Consider the following 23828-nt stretch of genomic DNA (forward strand, 5'->3'; position numbering starts at 1 on the left):
CACAACTTTTGACCTGAGAACCTTACGGCCACTATATAATGGAATAGTACAGCATTTGGTAGACAGCCTCTGTTTTTGCTTTGGCAGGGTGGTGGGCAGTAGGGAAGGCGATAGGGAGGGGTGGTGGTACGGTGAGAGGGTAGGAGGGGAGCCGGGTTGGATACGTGATAACGAGGGGGCAGGCAGTCTGACGTGGTGGAGCCACTCTGTGCTTAGAGGTAATCAGTGGCAGAGTGTCTTGGCAATTTATCACGCCGTGGTGGGCAATCAATTGCAGAGAGAGGACAAGGAAATGATTCAGCCACGGAGGCCCGGGTGGGAGCAGAAGAGGGGCGAGCAGCGAGAGAGAGAGGGGGAGAGAAGAGGGAGAGGAGAGAGAGAGAGTGAGAGAGAGGGAGAGAGAAGAGGGAGAGGAAGAGAGACGAGAGAGAGAGGGAGAGGAAGAGAGACGAGAGAGAGAGAGGGAGAGAGACGAGAGAGAGGGACGAGAGAGAGAGATGAGAGAGAGTGACGAGAGAGAGAGAGAGAGAGAGAGAGAGAGAGAGAGAGAGAGAGAGAGAGAGAGAGAGAGAGAGAGAGAGAGAGAGAGAGAGAGAGAGAGAGAGAGAGAGAGAGAGAGAGAGAGAGAGAGAGAGAGAGAGAGGGAGGTTGCAGTGGGGGAGATAGAGAGAGAGAGGTTGCAGTGGGGGAGATAGAGAGAGAGGGAGAGGTTGCAGTGGGGGAGATAGAGAGAGAGAGAGGTTGCAGTGGGGGAGATAGAGAGAGAGGGAGAGGTTGCAGTGGGGGAGATAGAGAGAGAGAGGTTGCAGTGGGGGAGATAGAGAGAGAGAGGTTGCAGTGGGGGAGACAGAGAGAGAGAGGTTGCAGTGGGGGAGATAGAGAGAGATAGAGGTTGCAGTGGGAGATAGAGAGAGCGAGAGGTTGCAGTGGGGGAGAGAGAGAGAGGTTGCAGTGGGGGAGATAGAGAGAGAGAGAGGTTGCAGTGGGGGAGATAGAGAGAGAGAGGTTGCAGTGGGGGAGATAGAGAGAGAGAGGTTGCAGTGGGGGAGATAGAGAGAGATAGAGGTTGCAGTGGGAGATAGAGAGAGCGAGAGGTTGCAGTGGGGGAGAGAGAGAGAGGTTGCAGTGGGGGGGAGAGAGAGAGAGATAGAGGTTGCAGTGGGAGATAGAGAGAGAGAGAGAGAGAGAGAGGTTGCAGTGGGGGAGATAGAGAGAGCGAGAGGTTGCAGTGGGGGAGATAGAGAGAGAGACAGGTTGCAGTGGGGGAGATAGAGAGAGAGAGGTTGCAGTGGGGGAGATAGAGAGAGAGAGAGGTTGCAGTGGGGGAGATAGAGAGAGCAGAGAAGCCAATTTCAGAGGGAGTGCTAGTTCAAAGGCTTCTGAGTCAACAAATCAGTTAATTTAAGAAGAAAGGAGAAGGAAGTCACGTCCCCAGTGGCACCCTATTACATAGTGTACACTACTTTTGACCAGGGCTTATAGGGCTCTGGTCAAACGGAGTGTACTATATAAAGAGTAGGGCGCCATTTGGGAGCATGAGAGTAAATGTAGAAAGTTGATTAGAATTCTGAAGACTTGATTCCATCCAATCAACTTCCATGATCCAATTCTAGCCATCATGTATTGAAGTCCGACGACGAGAGATGAACACACACACAGTGTGTTGCCAAGACAACAACCTCTCCCTCAACGTCAGCGAGACAGATGTTGCTGATCGTGGACTACAGGAAACGGAGGGCCGAGCATGCCCCCCCACCCCCACCCCCCAATACACATCGGTGGGGCTGTAGTGGAGAGGGTCGAGAGTTTCATGGTACCCAGTGTGCACATCGTCAAGGATCTGTCATTGTCCACACACACACCAACGCAACAACGACTCATCCCCCTCAGGAGGCTGAAAATATTTGGCATGGGACCCCTCAGATCCTCAAAAAGTCGAGAGCATCATGGTTTGGTATGGCCACTGTTTTGGCAACCGACCGCGAGACGCTACAGAGGATGGTACAGCCCTACGCGAGACGCTACAGAGGATGGTACAGCCCTACGCGAGACGCTACAGAGGATGGTACAGCCCGACGCGAGACGCTACAGAGGATGGTACAGCCCGACGCGAGACGCTACAGAGGATGGTACAGCCCGACGCGAGACGCTACAGAGGATGGTACAGCCCGACGCGAGACGCTACAGAGGATGGTACAGCCCGACGCGAGACGCTACAGAGGATGGTACAGCCCGACGCGAGACGCTACAGAGGATGGTACAGCCCGACGCGAGAAGCTACAGAGGATGGTACAGCCCGACGCGAGACGCTACAGAGGATGGTACAGCCCGACGCGAGACGCTACAGAGGATGGTACAGCCCGACGCGAGACGCTACAGAGGATGGTACAGCCCGACGCGAGACGCTACAGAGGATGGTACAGCCCGACGCGAGACGCTACAGAGGATGGTACAGCCCGACGCGAGACGCTACAGAGGATGGTACAGCCCGACGCGAGACGCTACAGAGGATGGTACAGCCAGACGCGAGACGCTACAGAGGATGGTACAGCCCGACGCGAGACGCTACAGAGGATGGTACAGCCCGACGCGAGATGCTACAGAGGATGGTACAGCCCGACGCGAGACGCTACAGAGGATGGTACAGCCCGACGCGAGACGCTACAGAGGATGGTACAGCCCTACGCGAGACGCTACAGAGGATGGTACAGCCCTACGCGAGACGCTACAGACGATGGTACAGCCCGACGCGAGACGCTACAGAGGATGGTACAGCCCGACGCGAGACGCTACAGAGGATGGTACAGCCCGACGCGAGACGCTACAGAGGATGGTACAGCCCGACGCGAGACGCTACAGAGGATGGTACAGCCCGACGCGAGACGCTACAGAGGATGGTACAACCCGACGCGAGACGCTACAGAGGATGGTACAGCCCGACGCGAGACGCTACAGAGGATGGTACAGCCCGACGCGAGACGCTACAGAGGATGGTACAGCCCGATATGTCACCGGAGCTCCCTGCCATCCAGCACCTCTATACCAGGCGGTGTCAGAGAAAGGCCCTAAACATTATCAAAGACTCCAACCACCCAAGTCGTAGACTGTTCTCTCTGACGCCGCACGGAAAACGGTCTGGAACCAACAGGACCCTGAACAGCTTCTACCCCCAAGCTATAAGACTGCTAAATAGTTAGTTAGGCTGGTGATGTAGTTGTTGACTATCTGCATTGACCCTACAATGACAACATACACAATCACTCAGTACTGGTACCCTGTATATAACCATGTTATTACCTGGTACTCCCTGTATATAGCAATGTTATTACCTCCCTGTATATAGCCATGTTATTACCTCCCTGTATATAGCCATGTTACTACCTGGTACTCCCTGTATATAGCCATGTTATTACCTGGTACTCCCTGTATATAACCATGTTATTACCTGGTGCTCCCTGTATATAGCCATGTTATTACCTGGTACTCCCTGTATATAGCCATGTTATTACCTCCCTGTATATAACCATGTTATTACCTGGTACTCCCTGTATATAGCCATGTTATTACCTGGTACTTCCTGTATATAGCCATGGTATTACCTGGTACTCCCTGTATATAACCATGTTATTACCTGGTACTCCCTGTATATAACCATGTTACGTATTGATCGGTACTCTGTGTATATAGTGAGGTTACTCATTGACTCAGTACTGGTACTCTGTGTATATAGTCAGGTTACTCATTGACTCAGTAATGGTACTCTGTGTATATAGGCAGGTTACTCATTGACTCAGTACTGGTACCCTGTGTATATAGTCAGGTTACTCATTGACTCAGTACTGGTACTCTGTGTATATAGTCAGGTTACTCATTGACTCAGTACTGGTACTCTGTGTATATAGTCAGGTTACTCATTGACTCAGTACTGGTACCCTGTGTATATAGTCAGGTTACTCATTGACTCAGTACTGGTACTCTGTGTATATAGTCAGGTTACTCATTGACTCAGTACTGGTACTCTGTGTATATAGTCAGGTTACTCATTGACTCAGTACTGGTACTCTGTGTATATAGTCAGGTTACTCATTGACTCAGTACTGGTACTCTGTGTATATAGTCAGGTTACTCATTGACTCAGTACTGGTACTCTGTGTATATAGTCAGGTTACTCATTGACTCAGTACTGATACTCTGTGTATATAGTCAGGTTACTCATTGACTCAGTACTGGTACTCTGTGTATATAGTCAGGTTACTCATTGACTCAGTACTGATACTCTGTGTATATAGTCAGGTTACTCATTGACTAAGTACTGGTACTCTGTGTATATAGTCAGGTTACTCATTGACTCAGTACTGATACTCTGTGTATATAGTCAGGTTACTCATTGACTCAGTACTGGTACTCTGTGTATATAGTCAGGTTACTCATTGACTCAGTACTGGTACTCTGTGTATATAGTCAGGTTACTCATTGACTCAGTACTGATACTCTGTGTATATAGTCAGGTTACTCATTGACTCAGTACTGGTACTCTGTGTATATAGTCAGGTTACTCATTGACTCAGTACTGGTACTCTGTGTATATAGTCAGGTTACTCATTGACTCAGTACTGGTACCCTGTGTATATAGTCAGGTTACTCATTGACTCAGTACTGATACTCTGTGTATATAGTCAGGTTACTCATTGACTCAGTACTGGTACTCTGTGTATATAGTCAGGTTACTGTGTATCATTTACATTCAGTACTGGTACTCTGTGTATATAGTCAGGTTACTCATTGACTCAGTACTGGTACTCTGTGTATATAGTCAGGTTACTCATTGACTCAGTACTGGTACTCTGTGTATATAGTCAGGTTACTCATTGACTCAGTACTGGTACTCTGTGTATATAGTCAGGTTACTCATTGACTCAGTACTGTGTATATAGTGGTACTCTGTGTATATAGTCAGGTTACTCATTGACTCAGTACTGGTACTCTGTGTATATAGTCAGGTTACTCATTGACTCAGTACTGGTACTCTGTGTATATAGTCAGGTTACTCATTGACTCAGTACTGGTACTCTGTGTATATAGTCAGGTTACTCATTGACTCAGTACTGGTACTCTGTGTATATAGTCAGGTTACTCATTGACTCAGTACTGGTACTCTGTGTATATAGTCAGGTTACTCATTGACTCAGTACTGGTACTCTGTGTATATAGTCAGGTTACTCATTGACTCAGTACTGGTACTCTGTGTATATAGTCAGGTTACTCATTGACTCAGTACTGGTACTCTGTGTATATAGTCAGGTTACTCATTGACTCAGTACTGGTACTCTGTGTATATAGTCAGGTTACTCATTATAGTCAGGTTAGTCAGGTTCATTGACTCAGTACTGGTACTCTGTGTATATAGTCAGGTTACTCATTGACTCAGTACTGGTACTCTGTGTATATAGTCAGGTTACTCATTGACTCAGTACTGGTACTCTGTGTATATAGTCAGGTTACTCATTGACTCAGTACTGGTACTCTGTGTATATAGTCAGGTTACTCATTGACTCAGTACTGGTACTCTGTGTATATAGTCAGGTTACTCATTGACTCAGTACTGGTACTCTGTGTATATAGTCAGGTTACTCATTGACTCAGTACTGGTACTCTGTGTATATAGTCAGGTTACTCATTGACTCAGTACTGGTACTGACTCAGTACTGTGTATATAGTCAGGTTACTCATTGACTCAGTACTGGTACTCTGTGTATATAGTCAGGTTACTCATTGACTCAGTACTGGTACTCTGTGTATATAGTCAGGTTACTCATTGACTCAGTACTGGTACTCTGTGTATATAGTCAGGTTACTCATTGACTCAGTACTGGTACTCTGTGTATATAGTCAGGTTACTCATTGACTCAGTACTGGTACTCTGTCTATATAGTCAGGTTACTCATTGACTCAGTACTGGTACTCTGTCTATATAGTCAGGTTACTCATTGACTCAGTACTGGTACTCTGTCTATATAGTCAGGTTACTCATTGACTCAGTACTGGTACCCTGTGTATATAGTCAGGTTACTCATTGACTCAGTACTGGTACTCTGTGTATATAGTCAGGTTACTCATTGACTCAGTACTGGTACTCTGTGTATATAGTCAGGTTACTCATTGACTCAGTACTGGTACTCTGTGTATATAGTCAGGTATTGACTCAGTACTGGTACTCTGTGTATATAGTCAGGTTACTCATTGACTCAGTACTGGTACTCTGTGTATATAGTCAGGTTACTCATTGACTCAGTACTGGTACTCTGTGTATATAGTCAGGTTACTCATTGACTCAGTACTGGTACTCTGTGTATATAGTCAGGTTACTCATTGACTCAGTACTGGTACTCTGTGTATATAGTCAGGTTACTCATTGACTCAGTACTGGTACTCTGTGTATATAGTCAGGTTACTCATTGACTCAGTACTGATACTCTGTGTATATAGTCAGGTTACTCATTGACTCAGTACTGGTACTCTGTGTATATAGTCAGGTTACTCATTGACTCAGTACTGGTACTCTGTGTATATAGTCAGGTTACTCATTGACTCAGTACTGGTACTCTGTGTATATAGTCAGGTTACTCATTGTGTATTTATTATCACTTATCATTATGTCTTTTACTTTTCTATTATTTCTCTATTATCTCTCTGCATTGTTGCGAAGGACCGTCAGTCAGCATTTCACTGCTGTTGTTTATGAAGCGTTTGACAGATATAATTTGATTTAATTTCGCTTGATTTGACACACAGGCACGCACTACGGGACACTAGTTGATACTAGCCGTCACATAAACACACACACATACACACACACAATGTATTGTATGAAATTAGTCTAGATTAATTTAGACCAGGAATATTTTTTTGTTTGTTGCAATAGCAGAGATGGTGTCAGTCTCAGTCAGATCAGAAGAATAACAGCCCTGTATTTAATGTCTTTCAAGTGTGAAAAGTGATGGTAAATTACATAGTGATGTAGCCTACATTTAGACCACTTCACATCCATCAACCACATGGAGTGCCTGTTATGCCGAGACAAAGGAACCAAAAGTACTTTAATCTGTGTGGCTTTAATCTTAACACGAGTCTCAATACTCAGTCCTTATGTGTGTCTTTAATCTTAACACGAGTCTCAATACTCAGTCGTTATGTGTGTCTTTAATCTTAACACGAGTCTCAATACTCAGTCCTTATGTGTGGCTTTAATCTTAACACTAGTCTCACTGCTCAGTTTAATGGTTTGTCTGAGGGCATAGTGTATAAAGCAGGAAGTACCAGTGACTCACTCAATACGGAAGTGGTCAGATGACTCGGATGTCACGCTACATAACTGTTATGCTAGCGCAAACTGGAATATGTTGAGGGATTCATCCAATGGCATTGAGGAGTATACCAACTCAGTCATCGCCTTCATCAATAAGTGCTTTGACGGCGTCATCCCCACAGTGACCGTACGTACATATCCCAACCAGAAGCCATGGACTACAGGCAACATCCACATTGAGCTAAAGGTTAGAGCCGCCGCTTTCAAGGAGCGGGATTCTAACCAGGACGCTTATAATAAGGCCCACTCTGCCTTCAGACGAACCATCAAACAGGCAAAGCATCAATACAGGATTAAGATTCAATCCTACTACACCGGCTCTGACGCTCGTCGGATGTGGCAGGGCTTGAAACCTATTACGGACTAGAAAGGGAAACCCAGACGCGAGCTGCCCAGTGACGTGAGCCTACCATACGAGCTAAATGCCTTTAATGCTAGCTTTGAGGCAAGCAACCTTCCAGGCGGATTACCAGTGTGTGTATGCAAAGCATGCACGGACCAACTGGCAAGTGTCTTCACTGACATTTTCAACTTCTCCCTGACCGAGTCTGTAATACCTACATGTTTCAAACAGACCACCATAGTCCCTGTGCCCAAGGAAGTGAAGGTAACCTGCCTAAATGATTACCGTCCCGTGGCACTCACATCTGTAGCCATGAAGTGCTTTGAAAGGCTGGTCATGGCTCACATCAACACCATCATCCCGGAAATCCTAGACCCACTCCAATTCACATACCGCCCCAACAGATCCACAGATGAGACAATCTCAATCGCATTCCACACTGCCCTTTCCCACCTAGACAAACGGAACACCTATGTGAGAATGCTGTTCATTGACTACATCTTAGCGTTCAACACCATAGTGCCCACGATGCTCATCACTAAGCTAAGGACCCTGGGACCAAACCTCTGCAACTGGATCCTGGAGTTCCTGATGGGCCGTCCCCAGGTGGTAAGGGTAGGCAAAAACACATCTGCCAAGCTGGTCCTCAACACTGGTGTCCCTCTGGGGTGTGTACTTTGTCCCCTAATGTACTCCCTGTTCACTCACGAATGCGTGGCCGAAAATGACTCCAACACCATTATTAAGTCTGCTGACGACACAACAGCGGTAGGCCTGATCACCAACAACAATAAGATACTATAAAGTGGTCAGAGAACTGGCAGTGTGGTGCCAGGACAACAACCTCTCTCTCAATGTGAGCAAGACAAAGGAGCTGATTGTTGACTACAGAAAAAGGCGGGCCTCATTAACATTGACAGGGCTGTAGTGGAGCATGTAGAGTGTTTCAAGTTCCTTGGTGTCTAACAAACTATCATGGTCCAAACACACCAAGACAGTCGTGAAGAGGGCACGACAAAACATTCTTTCCCCTTAGGAGACTGAAAAGATTTGGCATGGGTCCTCAGATCCTCAAAATGTTGTACAGCTGCACCATCTAGAGCATCCTGACCGGTTTCATCACCACCTGGTATGGTAACTGTTCGGCATCTGACCGTAAGGAGTCACAGAGTTTAGTGCGTACGACCCTGTACATCACTGGGGCCAAGCTTCCTGCAATCAACATCCTATATAACAGGCAGTGTCAGAGGAAATCCCATAAAATTGTCATAAACTCCAGCCACCCTAGTCATAGACTGTTCTCTCTGTTAGCGCATGGCAAGCTGTACCGGAGTGCCAAGTCTAGGACCAAGAGGCTTCTAAACAGCTTCTACCCCCAAGCCATAAGACTGCTGAACAGTTAATCAAATGGCCACCAGACTATTTACACTGACACCCCCCCCCCACACACACACACACATTTGTTTGTATACTGCTACTGCTCGCTGTTTATTATCTATGCATTATCTATGCACTTCACCCCTACCTACAAGTTACCTCACCTAACAAGTACCCCCCCACACACACTGACTCGGTACCGGTAACCCCTGTATAAAGCCTCCACACTGACTCGGTACCGGTAACCCCTGTATAAAGCCTCCACACTGACTCGGTACCGGTAACCCCTGTATAAAGCCTCCACACTGACTCGGTACCGGTAACCCCTGTATAAAGCCTCCACACTGACTCGGTACCGGTAACCCCTGTATAAAGCCTCCACACTGACTCGGTAACCCCTGTATAAAGCCTCCACACTGACTCGGTACCGGTAACCCCTGTATAAAGCCTCCACACTGACTCGGTACCGGTAACCCCTGTATAAAGCCTCCACACTGACTCGGTACCGGTAACCCCTGTATAAAGCCTCCACACTGACTCGGTACCGGTAACCCCTGTATAAAGCCTCCACACTGACTCGGTACCGGTAACCCCTGTATAAAGCCTCCACACTGACTCGGTACCGGTAACCCCTGTATAAAGCCTCCACACTGACTCGGTACCGGTAACCCCTGTATAAAGCCTCCACACTGACTCTGTAACCCTGTATAAAGCCTCCACACTGACGGTAACCCCTGTATAAAGCCTCCACACTGACTCGGTACCGGTAACCCCTGTATAAAGCCTCCACACTGACTCGGTACCGGTAACCCCTGTATAAAGCCTCCACACTGACTCGGTACCGGTAACCCCTGTATAAAGCCTCCACACTACCGGTAACCCCTGTATAAAGCCTCCACACTGACCGGTAACCCCTGTATAAAGCCTCCACACTGACTCGGTACCGGTAACCCCTGTATAAAGCCTCCACACTGACTCGGTACCGGTAACCCCTGTATAAAGCCTCCACACTGACTCGGTACCGGTAACCCCTGTATAAAGCCTCCACACTGACTCGGTACCGGTAACCCCTGTATAAAGCCTCCACACTGACTCGGTACCGGTAACCCCTGTATAAAGCCTCCACACTGACTCGGTACCGGTAACCCCTGTATAAAGCCTCCACACTGACTCGGTACCGGTAACCCCTGTATAAAGCCTCCACACTGACTCGGTACCGGTAACCCCTGTATAAAGCCTCCACACTGACTCGGTAACCCCGGTAACCCCTGTATAAAGCCTCCACACTGACTCGGTACCGGTAACCCCTGTATAAAGCCTCCACACTGACTCGGTACCGGTAACCCCTGTATAAAGCCTCCACACTGAAACCGGTAACCCTGTATAAAGCCTCCACACTGACTCGGTACCGGTAACCCCTGTATAAAGCCTCCACACTGACTCGGTACCGGTAACCCCTGTATAAAGCCTCCACACTGACTCGGTACCGGTAACCCCTGTATAAAGCCTCCACACTGACCCCTGTATATAGCCTCCACATTGTCTCTGTACCGGTAACCCCTGTATAAAGCCTCCACACTGACTCGGTACCGGTAACCCCTGTATAAAGCCTCCACACTGACTCGGTACCGGTAACCCCTGTATAAAGCCTCCACACTGACTCGGTACCGGTAACCCCTGTATAAAGCCTCCACACTGACTCGGTACCGGTAACCCCTGTATAAAGCCTCCACACTGACTCGGTACCGGTAACCCCTGTATAAAGCCTCCACACTGACTCGGTACCGGTAACCCCTGTATAAAGCCTCCACACTGACTCGGTACCGGTAACCCCTGTATAAAGCCTCCACACTGACTCGGTACCGGTAACCCCTGTATAAAGCCTCCACACTGACTCGGTACCGGTAACCCCTGTATAAAGCCTCCACACTGACTCGGTACCGGTAACCCCTGTATAAAGCCTCCACACTGACTGTATATAGCCTCCACACGGTAACCCTGTATAAAGCCTCCCCTGTAACCCCTGTATAAAGCCTCCACATTGACTCGGTACCGGTAACCCCTGTATAAAGCCTCCACACTGACTCGGTACCGGTAACCCCTGTATAAAGCCTCCACATTGACTCGGTACCGGTAACCGGTAACGGTAACCCTGTATAAAGCCTCCACACTGACTCGGGTAACCCCTGTATAAAGCCTCCACACTGACTCGGTACCGGTAACCCCTGTATAAAGCCTCCACACTGACTCGGTACCGGTAACCCCTGTATAAAGCCTCCACACTGACTCGGTACCGGTAACCCCTGTATAAAGCCTCCACACTGACTCGGTACCGGTAACCCCTGTATAAAGCCTCCACACTGACTCTGTACCGGTAACCCCTGTATAAAGCCTCCACACTGACTCGGTACCGGTAACCCCTGTATAAAGCCTCCACACTGACTCGGTACCGGTAACCCCTGTATAAAGCCTCCACACTGACTCGGTACCGGTAACCCCTGTATAAAGCCTCCACACTGACTCGGTACCGGTAACCCCTGTATAAAGCCTCCACACTGACTCGGTAACCCCTGTATAAAGCCTCCACACTGAACGGTAACCCCTGTATAAAGCCTCCACACTGACTCGGTACCGGTAACCCCTGTATAGCCTCCACACTGCCTCCACACCCTGTATAAAGCCTCCACATTGACTCGGTACCGGTAACCCCTGTATAAAGCCTCCACATTGACTCGGTACCGGTAACCCCTGTATAAAGCCTCCACACTGACTCGGTACCGGTAACCCCTGTATAAAGCCTCCACACTGACTCGGTACCGGTAACCCTGTATAAAGCCTCCACACTGACTCGGTACCGGTAACCCCTGTATAAAGCCTCCACACTGACTCGGTACCGGTAACCCCTGTATAAAGCCTCCACACTGACTCGGTACCGGTAACCCCTGTATAAAGCCTCCACACTGACTCGGTACCGTAACCCCTGTATAAAGTGAACCCCTGTATAAAGCCTCCACACTGACTCGGTACCGGTAACCCCTGTATAAAGCCTCCACACTGACTCTGTACCGGTAACCCCTGTATAAAGCCTCCACACTGACTCGGTACCGGTAACCCCTGTATATAGCCTCCACACTGACTCGGTACCGGTAACCCCTGTATATAGCCTCCACATTGTCTCTGTACCGGTAACCCCTGTATAAAGCCTCCACACTGACTCGGTACCGGTAACCCCTGTATAAAGCCTCCACATTGACTCGGTACCGGTAACCCCTGTATAAAGCCTCCACACTGACTCGGTACCGGTAACCCCTGTATAAAGCCTCCACACTGACTCGGTACCGGTAACCCCTGTATAAAGCCTCCACACTGACTCGGTACCGGTAACCCCTGTATAAAGCCTCCACACTGACTCGGTACCGGTAACCCCTGTATAAAGCCTCCACACTGACTCGGTGACCGGTAACCCCTGTATAAAGCCTCCACACTGACTCGGTACCGGTAACCCCTGTATAAAGCCTCCACACTGACTCGGTACCGGTAACCCTGTATAAAGCCTCCACACTGACTCGGTACCGGTAACCCCTGTATAAAGCCTCCACACTGACTCGGTACCGGTAACCCCTGTATAAAGCCTCCACACTGACTCGGTACCGGTAACCCCTGTATAAAGCCTCCACACTGACTCGGTACCGGTAACCCCTGTATAAAGCCTCCACACTGACTCGGTACCGGTAACCCCTGTATAAAGCCTCCACACTGACTCGGTACCGGTAACCCCTGTATAAAGCCTCCACACTGACTCGGTACCGGTAACCCCTGTATAAAGCCTCCACACTGACTCGGTACCGGTAACCCCTGTATAAAGCCTCCACACTGACTCGGTACCGGTAACCCCTGTATAAAGCCTCCACACTGACTCGGTACCGGTAACCCCTGTATAAAGCCTCCACACTGACTCGGTACGGTAACCCCTGTATAAAGCCTCCACACTGACTCGGTACCGGTAACCCCTGTATAAAGCCTCCACACTGACTCGGTACCGGTAACCCCTGTATAAAGCCTCCACACTGACTCGGTACCGGTAACCCCTGTATAAAGCCTCCACACTGACTCGGTACCGGTAACCCCTGTATAAAGCCTCCACACTGACTCGGTACCGGTAACCCCTGTATAAAGCCTCCACACTGACTCTGTACCGGTACCCCCTGTATATAGCCTCCACACTGACTCGGTACCGGTAACCCCTGTATAAAGCCTCCACACTGACTCGGTACCGGTACCCCCTGTATATAGCCTCCACACTGACTCTGTACCGGTAACCCCTGTATAAAGCCTCCACATTGACTCTGTACTGGTACCCCCTGTATATAGCCTCCACACTGACTCTGTACCGGTAACCCCTGTATAAAGCCTCCACATTGACTCTGTACTGGTACCCCCTGTATATAGCCTCCACACTGACTCTGTACCGGTAACCCCTGTATAAAGCCTCCACACTGACTCGGTACCGGTAACCCCTGTATAAAGCCTCCACACTGACTCGGTACCGGTAACCCCTGTATATAGCCTCCACATTGACTCTGTACTGGTACCCCCTGTATATAGCCTCCACACTGACTCTGTACCGGTAACCCCTGTATAAAGCCTCCACACTGACTCTGTACCGGTAACCCCTGTATAAAGCCTCCACACTGACTCGGTACTGGTAACCCCTGTATAAAGCCTCCACACTGACTCTGTACCGGTAACCCCTGTATATAGCCTCCACACTGACTCTGTACCGGTAACCCCTGTATAAAGCCTCCACATTGACTCTGTACCGGTAACCCCTGTATATAGCCTCCACACTGACTCTGTACCGGTAACCCCTGTATAAAGCCTCCACATTGACTCTGTACCGGTAACCCCTGTATATAGCCTCCACACTGACTCTGTACCGGTAACCCCTGTATAAAGCCTCCACACTGACTCGGTACCGGTAACCCCTGTATAAAGCGTCCACACTGACTCGGTACCGGTAACCCCTGTATAAAGCCTCCACACTGACTCTGTACCGGTAACCCCTGTATAAAGCCTCCACACTGACTCGGTACCGGTAACCCCTGTATAAAGCCTCCACACTGACTCGGTACCGGTAACCCCTGTATAAAGCCTCCACACTGACTCTGTACCGGGTAAAGCCTCCACATTGACTCTGTAACCCCTGTATATAGCCTCCACACTGACTCTGTACCGGTAACCCCTGTATAAAGCCTCCACATTGACTCTGTACCGGTAACCCCTGTATATAGCCTCCACACTGACTCTGTACCGGTAACCCCTGTATAAAGCCTCCACATTGACTCTGTACCGGTAACCCCTGTATAAAGCCTCCACACTGACTCGGTACCGGTAACCCCTGTATAAAGCCTCCACACTGACTCGGTACCGGTACCCCCTGTATAAAGCCTCCACATTGACTCTGGACCGGTAACCCCTGTATTTAGCCTCCACACTGACTCGGTACCGGTAACCCCTGTATATAGCCTCCACACTGACTCGGTACCGGTACCCCCTGTATAAAGCCTCCACACTGACTCGGTACCGGTAACCCCTGTATAAAGCCTCCACACTGACTCGGTACCGGTAACCCCTGTATAAAGCCTCCACACTGACTCGGTACCGGTAACCCCTGTATAAAGCCTCCACACTGACTCGGTACCGGTAACCCCTGTATAAAGCCTCCACACTGACTCGGTACCGGTAACCCCTGTATAAAGCCTCCACACTGACTCGGTACCGGTAACCCCTGTATAAAGCCTCCACACTGACTCGGTACCGGTAACCCCTGTATAAAGCCTCCACATTGACTCTGTACCGGTAACCCCTGTATAAAGCCTCCACATTGACTCTGTACCGGTACCCCCTGTATATAGCCTCCACACTGACTCGGTACCGGTAACCCCTGTATAAAGCCTCCACACTGACTCGGTACCGGTAACCCCTGTATATAGCCTCCACACTGACTCGGTACCGGTAACCCCTGTATATAGCCTCCACACTGACTCTGTACCGGTACCCCCTGTATATAGCCTCCACACTGACTCGGTACCGGTAACCCCTGTATATAGCCTCCACACTGACTCGGTACCGGTACCCCCTGTATATAGCCTCCACACTGACTCGGTACCGGTACCCCCTGTATAAAGCCTCCACACTGACTCGGTACCGGTACCCCCTGTATAAAGCCTCCACATTGACTCTGTACCGGTACCCCCTGTATAAAGCCTCCACACTGACTCTGTACCGGTACCCCCTGTATAAAGCCTCCACACTGACTCGGTACCGGTAACCCCTGTATATAGCCTCCACACTGACTCGGTACCGGTACCCCCTGTATATAGCCTCCACACTGACTCGGTACCGGTAACCCCTGTATAAAGCCTCCACACTGACTCGGTACCGGTACCCCCTGTATAAAGCCTCCACACTGACTCGGTACCGGTATCCCCTGTATAAAGCCTCCACACTGACTCTGTACCGGTAACCCCTGTATAAAGCCTCCACACTGACTCGGTACCGGTAACCCCTGTATAAAGCCTCCACACTGACTCGGTACCGGTACCCCCTGTATAAAGCCTCCACACTGACTCGGTACCGGTACCCCCTGTATAAAGCCTCCACACTGACTCGGTACCGGTACCCCCTGTATATAGCCTCCACACTGACTCGGTACCGGTACCCCTGTATAAAGCCTCCACACTGACTCTGTACCGGTACCCCCTGTATAAAGCCTCCACACTGACTCGGTACCGGTACCCCCTGTATATAGCCTCCACACTGACTCGGTACCGGTACCCCCTGTATAAAGCCTCCACACTGACTCGGTACCGGTACCCCCTGTATATAGCCTCCACACTGACTCGGTACCGGTACCCCTGAATAAAGCCTCCACACTGACTCGGTACCGGTACCCCCTGTATAAAGCCTCCACACTGACTCGGTACCGGTACCCCCTGTATATAGCCTCCACACTGACTCGGTACCGGTAACCCCTGTATATAGCCTCCACACTGACTCGGTACCGGTAACCCCTGTATATAGCCTCCACACTGACTCGGTACCGGTACCCCCTGTATATAGCCTCCACACTGACTCGGTACCGGTACCCCCTGTATATAGCCTCCACACTGACTCGGTACCGGTAACCCCTGTATATAGCCTCCACACTGACTCGGTACCGGTAACCCCTGTATAAAGCCTCCACACTGACTCGGTACCGGTAACCCCTGTATAAAGCCTCCACATTGACTCGGTACCGGTACCCCCTGTATATAGCCTCCACACTGACTCTGTACCGGTACCCCCTGTATAAAGCCTCCACATTGACTCGGTACCGGTACCCCCTGTATATAGCCTCCACACTGACTCTGTACCGGTAACCCCTGTATAAAGCCTCCACACTGACTCGGTACCGGTAACCCCTGTATAAAGCCTCCACACTGACTCGGTACCGGTAACCCCTGTATAAAGCCTCCACACTGACTCTGTACCGGTAACCCCTGTATAAAGCCTCCACACTGACTCTGTACCGGTAACCCCTGTATATAGCCTCCACATTGACTCTGTACCGGTAACCCCTGTATAAAGCCTCCACACTGACTCTGTACCGGTAACCCCTGTATAAAGCCTCCACACTGACTCGGTACCGGTAACCCCTGTATAAAGCCTCCACACTGACTCGGTACCGGTAACCCCTGTATAAAGCCTCCACACTGACTCTGTACCGGTAACCCCTGTATAAAGCCTCCACACTGACTCTGTACCGGTAACCCCTGTATAAAGCCTCCACACTGACTCGGTACCGGTAACCCCTGTATAAAGCCTCCACACTGACTCTGTACCGGTAACCCCTGTATAAAGCCTCCACACTGACTCGGTACCGGTAACCCCTGTATAAAGCCTCCACACTGACTCGGTACCGGTAACCCCTGTATAAAGCCTCCACACTGACTCTGTACCGGTAACCCCTGTATAAAGCCTCCACACTGACTCGGTACCGGTAACCCCTGTATAAAGCCTCCACACTGACTCGGTACCGGTAACCCCTGTATAAAGCCTCCACACTGACTCGGTACCGGTAACCCCTGTATAAAGCCTCCACACTGACTCTGTACCGGTAACCCCTGTATAAAGCCTCCACACTGACTCGGTACCGGTAACCCCTGTATAAAGCCTCCACACTGACTCGGTACCGGTAACCCCTGTATAAAGCCTCCACACTGACTCTGTACCGGTAACCCCTGTATAAAGCCTCCACACTGACTCGGTACCGGTAACCCCTGTATAAAGCCTCCACACTGACTCTGTACCGGTAACCCCTGTATAAAGCCTCCACACTGACTCTGTACCGGTAACCCCTGTATAAAGCCTCCACACTGACTCGGTACCGGTAACCCCTGTATAAAGCCTCCACACTGACTCTGTACCGGTAACCCCTGTATAAAGCCTCCACACTGACTCTGTACCGGTAACCCCTGTATAAAGCCTCCACACTGACTCTGTACCGGTAACCCCTGTATAAAGCCTCCACATTGACTCGGTACCGGTAACCCCTGTATAAAGCCTCCACACTGACTCTGTACCGGTAACCCCTGTATAAAGCCTCCACACTGACTCTGTACCGGTAACCCCTGTATAAAGCCTCCACACTGACTCTGTACCGGTAACCCCTGTATAAAGCCTCCACACTGACTCTGTACCGGTAACCCCTGTATAAAGCCTCCACACTGACTCTGTACCGGTAACCCCTGTATAAAGCCTCCACACTGACTCGGTACCGGTAACCCCTGTATAAAGCCTCCACACTGACTCGGTACCGGTAACCCCTGTATATAGCCTCCACACTGACTCGGTACCGGTAACCCCTGTATATAGCCTCCACACTGACTCGGTACCGGTAACCCCTGTATAAAGCCTCCACACTGACTCGGTACCGGTAACCCCTGTATATAGCCTCCACACTGACTCGGTACCGGTAACCCCTGTATAAAGCCTCCACACTGACTCGGTACCGGTAACCCCTGTATATAGCCTCCACATTGACTCGGTACCGGTAACCCCTGTATAAAACCTTGTTATTGTTATGTTATTGTGTTGCTTATTATTTTAAAAAAATTTTTTACTTTAGTTTATTTGGTAAATATTTTCTTAACTCTTCTTGAACTGCACTGTTGGTTAAGGGCTTGTAAAGTAAACATTTCACCCTAAGGTCTACACTTGTTGTATTCGGCTCATGTGATTAATAAAGTCCTTTGATTTGACATCGTATGCAGTTTAAGTATTTAGTACGCTAGTATGGATATTTGGACACGGGCAGTATCTAGTTTGAGAAAGAGAATGACAGTTACCATAGTTACATATTCACAGCTAGTGTACATACCACAGCACAGGAGCAGGTGTGTTTATGTCTTTCTGCAGTTTTTTCTTGAACATGGAACCAAGGTCAAGAGCAGCAGGGTGTCACGTTCTTTCCTGTCCCCCACGGTGGTCACTTTGTTCGCAGCTCAAGGAAAAGGGTAGCCTGCCCGCTGGTGCACCTGTCATTGACTCTAGTCAGGATGTACATTGGCTCCATCCCAACTGGCAAACTATTCCCTTTGTAGTGCACTACTTTCTTTGACCAGGGCCTATAGGGCTATGAAGTAGTGCACTACTTTTGACCAGGGCCTATAGGGCTATGAAGTAGTGCACTACTTTTGACCAGGGCCTATAGGGCTATGAAGTAGTGCACTACTTTTAACCAGGGCCTATAGGGCTATGAAGTAGTGTTCCAAATAGGATCAGTTACCATGGTTACCTTGTCATTGAGAATACATGGCAGGGCAGCAGACAGCATCACACATACAGTCCTGTAGTCACATGGCAGCAGACAGCATCACACCTACAGTCCTGTGGTCACATGGCAGCAGACAGCATCACACCCACAGTACTGTAGTCACATGGCAGCAGACAGCATCACACCTACAGTACTGTAGTCACATGGCAGCAGACAGCATCAGACCCACAGTCCTGTAGTCACATGGCAGCAGACAGCATCACACCTACAGTACAGTATCACATGGCAGCAGACAGCATCACAACTACAGTACAGTAGTCACATGGCAGCAGACAGCATCACACCCACAGTACTGTAGTCACATGGCAGCAGACAGCATCACACCCACAGTACCGTAGTCACATGGCAGCAGACAGCATCACACCCACAGTACTGTAGCACATGGCAGCAGACAGCATCACACCCACAGTACTGTAGTCACATGGCAGCAGACAGCATCACATCTACAGTACAGTATCACATGGCAGCAGACAGCATCACACCCACAGTACAGTAGTCACATGGCAGCAGACAGCATCACACCTACAGTACAGTATCACATGGCAGCAGACAGCATCACAACTATAGTCCTGTAGTCACATGGCAGCAGACAGCATCACACCCACAGTACTGTAGTCACATGGCAGCAGACAGCATCACACCTACAGTCCTGTAGTCACATGGCAGCAGACAGCATCACACCTACAGTACTGTAGTCACATGGCAGCAGACAGCATCACACCTACAGTACTGTAGTCACATGGCAGCAGACAGCATCACACCCACAGTCCTGTAGTCACATGGCAGCAGACAGCATCACACCTACAGTACAGTATCACATGGCAGCAGACAGCATCACAACTACAGTACAGTAGTCACATGGCAGCAGACAGCATCACACCCACAGTACTGTAGTCACATGGCAGCAGACAGCATCACACCCACAGTACCGTAGTCACATGGCAGCAGACAGCATCACACCCACAGTACTGTAGTCACATGGCAGCAGACAGCATCACACCCACAGTACTGTAGCACATGGCAGCAGACAGCATCACACCCACAGTACTGTAGTCACATGGCAGCAGACAGCATCACATCTACAGTACAGTATCACATGGCAGCAGACAGCATCACACCCACAGTACAGTAGTCACATGGCAGCAGACAGCATCACACCTACAGTACAGTATCACATGGCAGCAGACAGCATCACAACTACAGTCCTGTAGTCACATGGCAGCAGACAGCATCACACCCACAGTACTGTAGTCACATGGCAGCAGACAGCATCACACCTACAGTCCTGTAGTCACATGGCAGCAGACAGCATCACACCTACAGTACTGTAGTCACATGGCAGCAGACAGCATCACACCTACATTACTGTAGTCACATGGCAGCAGACAGCATCACACCCACAGTCCTGTAGTCACATGGCAGCAGACAGCATCACACCTACAGTACAGTATCACATGGCAGCATACAGCATCACAACTACAGTACAGTAGTCACATGGCAGCAGACAGCATCACACCCACAGTCCTGTAGTCACATGGCAGCAGACAGCATCACTCCTACAGTACTGTAGTCACATGGCAGCAGACAGCATCACACCTACAGTACTGTAGTCACATGGCAGCAGACAGCATCACACCTACAGTCCTGTAGTCACATGGCAGCAGACAGCATCACACCTACAGTACAGTATCACATGGCAGCAGACAGCATCACACCTACAGTACAGTATCACATGGCAGCAGACAGCATCACACCCACAGTACAGTATCACATGGCAGCAGACAGCATCACACCTACAGTACCGTAGTCACATGGCAGCAGACATACAACTCATACTAGATCTATCTGGCCATGATACAGACAGGACCCCACTAATATATATCTGTCGATGATACAGACAGGACCCCACTAATATATATCTGTCGATGATACAGACAGGACCCCACTAATATATATCTGTCCATGATACAGACAGGACCCCACTAATATATATCAGTCCATGATACAGACAGGACCCCACTAATATATATCAGTCCATGATACAGACAGGACCCCACTAATATATATATGTCCATGATACAGACAGGACCCCACTAATATATATCTGTCGATGATACAGACAGGACCCCACTAATATATATCTGTCCATGATACAGACAGGACCCCACTAATATATATCTGTCGATGATACAGACAGGACCCCACTAATATATATCTGTCCATGATACAGACAGGACCCCACTATTATATATCTGTCCATGATACAGACAGGACCCCACTAATATATATCTGTCCATGATACAGACAGGACCCCACTAATATATATCTGTCCATGATACAGACAGGACCCCACTAATATATATCAGTCCATGGTACAGACAGGACCCCACTAATATATATCTGTCCATGATACAGACAGGACCCCACTAATATATATCAGTCCATGATACAGACAGGACCCCACTAATATATATCTGTCCATGATACATGTAGTCAGACAGAACCATGTCGGGTCCCTGGCTGATTTGTCGCTTCCTCCCTCCACTCCTCTCTTCCACTTTCCCTGTTCCCCTCACTCCCTCCTCTGCTCCCTACCTTCCTCCATCCCTCCTTCCCTGTACCTTCTCTCATTCCCTCCTCTTCTCCCTACCTTCCTCCTTCCCTCCTTCCCTGTACCTTCTCTCATTCCCTCCTCTTCTCCCTACCTTCCTCCTTCCCTCCTTCCCTGTACCTTCTCTCATTCCCTCCTCTTCTCCCTACCTTCCTCCTTCCCTCCTTCCCTGTACCTTCTCTCATTCCCTCCTCTTCTCCCTACCTTCCTCCTTCCCTCCTTCCCTGTACCTTCTCTCCCTCCCTCTGTCCCACCCTCTCCCTCCTCTGTCCCACCCTCCCCTCCCTCTATCCCACCCTCCCCCTCCCTCTATCCCACCCTCCCCTTCCACCACCTCTCCTCCGTCCCTCCCTCCTACACACCCATTCCACCACCTCTCCTCCCTCCCTCCCTCCCTCCATCCATCCCTCCCTCCCTCCCTCCCTCCCCCCTATCTTACTCCTTGACTTCCCTCCTCCTCTCCCTCCATCCCTCCCTCCCCTATCTTACTCCTTGGCTTCCCTCCTCCTCTCCCTCCATCCCTCCCTCCCCTATCTTCTCCTTGGCTTCCCTCCTCCTCTCCCTCCATCCCTCCCTCCCCTATCTTACTCCTTGACTTCCCTCCTCCTCTCCCTCCATCACTCCGTCCCCTATCTTACTCCTTGACTTCCCTCCTCCTCTCCCTCCATCCCTCCCTCCCCTATCTTACTCCTTGACTTCCCTCCTCCTCTCCCTCCATCCCTCCCTCCCCTATCTTACTCCTTGTCTTCCCTCCTCCTCTCCCTCCATCCCTCCCTCCCCTATCTTACTCCTTGACTTCCCTCCTCCTCTCCCTCCATCCCTCCCTCCCTATCTTACTCCTTGGCTTCCCTCCTCCTCTCCCTCCATCCCTCCCTCCCCTATCTTACTCCTTGACTTCCCTCCTCCTCTCCCTCCATCCCTCCCTCCCCTATCTTACTCCTTGACTTCCCTCCTCCTCTCCCTCCATCCCTCCGTCCCCTATCTTACTCCTTGGCTTCCCTCCTCCTCTTCCTCCATTCCTCCCTCCCCTATCTTACTCCTTGGCTTCCCTCCTCCTCTCCCTCCATCCCTCCCTCCCCTATCTTACTCCTTGACTTCCCTCCTCCTCTCCCTCCATCCCTCCCTCCCCTATCTTACTCCTTGGCTTCCCTCCTCCTCTCCCTCCATCCCTCCCTCCCCTATCTTACTCCTTGGCTTCCCTCCTCCTCTACCTCCATCCCTCCCTCCCCTATCTTACTCCTTGACTTCCCTCCTCCTCTCCCTCCATCCCTCCCTCCCCTATCTTACTCCTTGACTTCCCTCCTCCTCTCCCTCCATCCCTCCCTCCCCTATCTTACTCCTTGACTTCCCTCCTCCTCTCCCTCCATCCCTCCGTCCCCTATCTTACTCCTTGGCTTCCCTCCTCCTCTTCCTCCATTCCTCCCTCCCCTATCTTACTCCTTGGTTTCCCTCCTCCTCTCCCTCCATCCCTCCCTCCCCTATCTTACTCCTTGACTTCCCTCCTCCTCTCCCTCCATCCCTCCCTCCCCTATCTTACTCCTTGACTTCCCTCCTCCTCTCCCTCCATCCCACCCCTCCCCTATCGTACTCCTTGGCTTCCCTCCTCCTCTCCCTCCCTCCATCCCACCCCTCCCCTACCTTACTCCTTGGCTTCCCTCCTCCTCTCCCTCCATCCCTCCCTCCCCTATCTTACTCCTTGGCTTCCCTCCTCCTCTCTTCCCTCCTCCTCTCCCTCCATCCCCCCTCCCCTATCTTACTCATTGGCTTCCCTCCTCCTCTCTTCCCTCCTCCTCTCCCTCCATCCCTCCCTCCCCTATCTTACTCCTTGACTTCCCTCCTCCTCTCCCTCCATCCCTCCCTCCCCTATCTTACTCCTTGACTTCCCTCCTCCTCTCCCTCCATCCCTCCCTCCCCTATCTTACTCCTTGTCTTCCCTCCTCCTCTCCCTCCATCACTTCGTCACGGTGACAGTGAACGGAGGTTGGTCTACCTGGACAACGTGGTCGGCGTGCAGCTCAGTTTGTGGGAGGGGCTGGCAGAGGAGGAGCCGCAGCTGCACCAATCCCACGCCGCTGAACGGGGGCTTGGCCTGCGACGGACAGAATGTCCAGAAAAGCGCCTGCACTGCCACCTGCCCAGGTAACACCGCCCGCTCATCCGCTCCCAGGCATTTAGCTAGGCTACTTCCTGTCCTGTAGCTCCACCTGCCCAGGTAACACCGCCCGCTCAACCTCTCCCAGTCATTCAGCTAGGC

The 23828-nt window shown here is 50.3% G+C and overlaps 1 protein-coding gene across 1 annotated transcript in view; it reads left to right on the forward strand.

Annotated features, from left to right (window-relative positions):
- The window catches only part of unc5a (unc-5 netrin receptor A), a 610423-nt gene that overhangs the window by 379144 nt on the left and 207451 nt on the right, over positions 1–23828 (forward strand). The window contains exon 6 of the mRNA XM_046325030.1: positions 23546–23713. Coding sequence (XP_046180986.1) covers positions 23546–23713 — 168 coding nt within the window. The remainder of the gene's footprint in view (positions 1–23545; positions 23714–23828) is intronic.

The sequence above is a fragment of the Oncorhynchus gorbuscha genome, linkage group LG23 (assembly GCF_021184085.1).
Source record: "Oncorhynchus gorbuscha isolate QuinsamMale2020 ecotype Even-year linkage group LG23, OgorEven_v1.0, whole genome shotgun sequence".
NCBI lineage: Eukaryota > Metazoa > Chordata > Actinopteri > Salmoniformes > Salmonidae > Oncorhynchus > Oncorhynchus gorbuscha.